Source organism: Vicia villosa, linkage group LG4, assembly GCF_029867415.1.
Source record: "Vicia villosa cultivar HV-30 ecotype Madison, WI linkage group LG4, Vvil1.0, whole genome shotgun sequence".
NCBI classification, from domain to species: domain Eukaryota; kingdom Viridiplantae; phylum Streptophyta; class Magnoliopsida; order Fabales; family Fabaceae; genus Vicia; species Vicia villosa.
Genome location: NC_081183.1, coordinates 16,664,658 through 16,668,778, shown reverse-complemented (window position 1 = coordinate 16,668,778; position 4,121 = coordinate 16,664,658). Strand labels below are relative to the sequence as shown.

Here is a 4,121-nt window from a genome sequence, read left to right as displayed (position 1 = left end):
GTTTCAGAAGAAAGCGCCATAATGTATGCATGATGAGGATGAGACAAATTATCATATGCAAGATATTTATCAATGGGATATTGACTATGAGAAGAGATAGAGGTACATATATAGTCCTTCAAATGTGCAGGTGGTCCAGCAATTCTACTAGACTTTCTAGTAGCATCAGCCACTGGTGAGTCAGAAGGATTAGGATCATGAGGATCAGGAACAACATTAGAAATAGAAGGATGATCAACAAGCATATTATCAGAATCAGTATTAGACACTTGATCATCATGCTCAGTTAAAGTAGTATGCTCATCATTTTCAGAATATATAGGAACAACAGATGGAGAGTTATGAGTAGAAGAAGAAGGAGGATCTAAAGGAGTATTTAGAATAGGCATAGAGGACTCTGAAAAAGAATGATCAAGATATATAGAAGTAGGAATATGTGCTTTTGAATCACTATGGAAAGGAAATTCCATGTCAAAGAACTTGACATTTCTTGAAATGACAATTTCATGAGAAATAACATCCAAAAGGACAAAGCCCTTCATACCTTGCTTATATCCCAAGAAAGCACACTTTCGTGCTCTTGAATCAAATTTGTGCCTGTTGTTAGGCAAGGTAGATCCATAACTCAGGCATCCAAAGACTCTAAGGGAACTCAAGTCAGGTACAGATCCATATAAGACCTCATAGGATGACCTGTTCTTCAAAATCTTTGTAAGGATCCTGTTCATCAAAAACACAGCATGTAAAACTGCATATGACCAATATTTCTTAGGCAGTTTGGATTGAAACATTAAGGCTCTACTAATGTTCAAAATGTGCTGATGTCTTCTTTCTACTCTTCCATTTTGTTGTGGTGTATAGACATAACTTTTCTGGTGAATGATACCTTTTGAGGCATAGTAAGTAGGCATAAGTAGTTTTGTTCCATTGTCACTCCTAACTACTCTCACCTTCTTATCAAATTGAGTTTCAACCATGGCTATGAACTCTTGAATTCTTTGACATACTTCAGACTTGGATTTTAACATAACTACCCATACATGTCTACTATGATCATCAAGTATGGTTAGAAAGTATCTAAAGCCATGAACAGACATGGTACCAAATGGTCCCCATACATCTAGATGGATTAAGTCAAACACATTCTGAGCATTATTATTACTGATTGGAAAAGGCATACATTTTTGTCTGGATTGTTGACATACATCACAAGCTGTATGAACACTCCTAGGTATAAAACTATACACTTTATTCATACATTCCATTCTATCAAAGGATAGATGCCCTAGCCTTAAATGCCATAAAAGGGCAGGAGCTATAACAGCAGAATTACTCTTAGTAAACACACTTGACACAAATCCAGCATCATTCTTTCTATGAGCTTTGTGAGCAGCTTCCAAGTAGTATAATCCATCTAGAACTTTAGCTGAACTAATCCTCCTCAAATCCTTCTTTGCCTGTATCACACACTGATCAGATTCAAAACTCAAAATGCAATTTTGTTCCTTACATAGTTTTGAAACTGATACTAAGTTGACTTCAAACTGAGGCAAATATAACACATTTTTAATGACCAGTTCATTAGCTAACTGCACACTACCACATATGGATAAAGCTATAGAATTTCCATTTGGTAGATTTACCATCATAGGGCTCATTCTTTCATATTCAATAAAAGAATCTAAAGAGTGACTTATGTGATGAGTAGCTCCTATATCTAATATCCAACTGACACTATTCTTTGCATTAAAACTAGCAGTGAAAGACTCAGAATTACCTCCCTTGGTTCGATTCATAGATCCTGTGCTTTTCTCTAGCAAAGTCATCAAATTCTGATACTGCTCCTTTGTAAGTGTCATGCTCCCTCCATTATCACTTGTTGAAGCTGCAGTAGATTTTGAATCTGAGTCTTCAACATCAACTTGATTAGCATATGATGAAGATGCACTTCCTCTTCCAAAACTTGGTGGATAACCATGTTTCTTGTAACAATTATCAATAACATGCCCTGTCTTACCACAGTAAGTACACACTTTCACATTCCCTCTACCTCTCCCTGCAGAGGGATTTCCATTGCCTCGACCTCTTCCAAACTGTTTTGAACTTTCAACAGCATTCACCATCCCAGGTGCTTCCTCTATTACACTATTGTTAGAGAAATTCAGACCACATATCTTCCTTTCTTGTTGCATTACCATTGAAAACACTCTATTGATTTGTGGCAATGGATCCATCAACAAGACTTGAGATACCACACCATGGAATTCTTCATTCAGCCCTATCAAGAACTGAATAATCCTATCCTCAGCCCTAAAGCTTATACTATTTTGCATTGCTTGACATGCACACGCAACGCAACACGACATGTACAACTCGGCATAGGTCGATACTGATCCAGTTCCTCCCATAAACTTCTCAATTCAGTGAAATAATCAGAAATCTTCTTGTTACCTTGTTTCAGATTTGTTATTTCTTGATGTAGTTGTGCTACACGAATTCGATCTCCTCTCATGAAGCGATCTTTGAGATCATTCCACATATCTATTGCATTGTCGATGAACACCACACTCTGAGCAATAGATGGTGTTATCGAGTTGATAATCCATGTATGAACTAAATTGTTGCATCTTTGCCAAGCTACATAGTTCAGATCATCTTCTCCAAGAACCTCTATAGAACCATCAACAAATCTGAACTTGTTCTTCATGGCAAGAGCACGTCTCATCTTCATCGATCATGCATGGTAATTATCACCGGATAGCGCCGGAGTTACACATACAGTTGATGGATTTTCTGAAGGATGCACATAATATGGATCAAGATGATCCTGATTTTGATTGTTGTTGTTGTTCCTCGTCATCGATCAAGAATCACAAGAAATTGATAAACGAAGAAAATAAAAGAAGAGCAAGGTCACAGTGATTGCTTCAAGAAAGCACTGATCACTATGAACAAGAAAAGAAAAGCTATGAATCGCAGCGAATGCAGAGCAGGATCAACCTGCTCTGATACCATCTAAGCAACTGAAACCACCGTGAAGATGATGGAAAACTCCATTGATGGAGTGCGTAGAAGCAGAAGAAGAAAAGCTTGAGCTAAGCTAAGAGACGAAGAAAAAGATTGTAGATTATTCAATGTATTACAAGTTAGTTACATTATGGCTTATATAGGTAGTTATAAACCTAACTGAAACCTAACTGAAAGTATCATGTAACTAACAATTGTACATCACTCTGCCACGTCAGCTTTATGCTTTGTCAACGTTTGATAACTTAAATGATTAAGTTATTAAAAAAAAAACTTAAAAGACTATCATATTATAAAAGAATAACTTAAAAGGATCTTTGATATAATTTTTTCTAAATATATAAATATTCAAGAATGATTATTTTTACCAACTCTATAAACTATTTCTTTATTATTAAAATATATCAATTCAATATTTTAACAATATAAACTAGATTCTAATTTTTCGTAATTCTCTGAATTGAGCATACTTTATGTTCAAGTCTGACTTCTCTTTAGTCATCGAAAAAACATATACTAGATTAATTTGTCTCAGGCTTAAGTTATTATACAAAATTATAATTTACTCGGTTAAATAATACCCTTTATTAACGTAATTTATAAATAGCATGGAAAAAGTAAAATAAATTAAAAGAAATATATAAAAATAAAATTAATTAAATAATATATAGAATTAGTTAGGCAATAGTTTTTATGAATAAATTGTAACATATAAATAGTGAATATATATTTCTTCAAAAAAATAACATAGCACTACTTATAAATATCATAAATATTTTCGTATTTAAATAAATCTGGGCCTCTATTTGGAGACCACAGTAGATTTGCATATCCTAATGATAAGGGCCTAAAGTATTACACAAAAGTAAAAAATTTCTATTAAAAAATTTTAGATCAAAATTTTAAGAATATATCAAATTTAATTTACTCTTAAATAAATAAATAAGAAATATCTCGAAGCATGAAAAAATTTCAAATAGTTTATAAACATAATTATATACATAATTTACAATAGTGGGAGAATGAGAATCTACTCACGTGATGATGGTTAGAGACCCTATGTTTTCTTATGTATATCCCTTTTGACCTTACAG

The 4,121-nt window shown here is 33.7% G+C and overlaps 1 protein-coding gene across 1 annotated transcript; it reads right to left on the bottom strand.

The window, feature by feature from the left end:
• Positions 1-1,129: 1,129 nt before the first annotated feature.
• Positions 1,130-3,096, bottom strand: LOC131598898 (uncharacterized). The gene is made up of 2 exons (XM_058871465.1): positions 1,778-3,096; positions 1,130-1,457 (listed from the first exon to the last, which is right to left on the bottom strand). Exons 1-2 carry the CDS (start codon positions 2,406-2,408, stop codon positions 1,432-1,434), a joined length of 657 nt encoding a protein of 218 aa, XP_058727448.1. The 5' UTR covers positions 2,409-3,096; the 3' UTR covers positions 1,130-1,431.
• Positions 3,097-4,121: the final 1,025 nt, after the last annotated feature.

What these genes read in the sequence shown, in the direction of transcription:
- LOC131598898 (XM_058871465.1), bottom strand. Translation starts at nt 2,408, where the DNA reads ATGGGAGGAACTGGATCAGTATCGACCTATGCCGAGTTGTACATGTCG. An exon ending in TATGAATCGAACCAAGGGAG is followed by an intron (nt 1,458 to 1,777) that starts GTAATTCTGAGT and finishes TGTGTGATACAG; the next exon opens with GCAAAGAAGGATTTGAGGAG.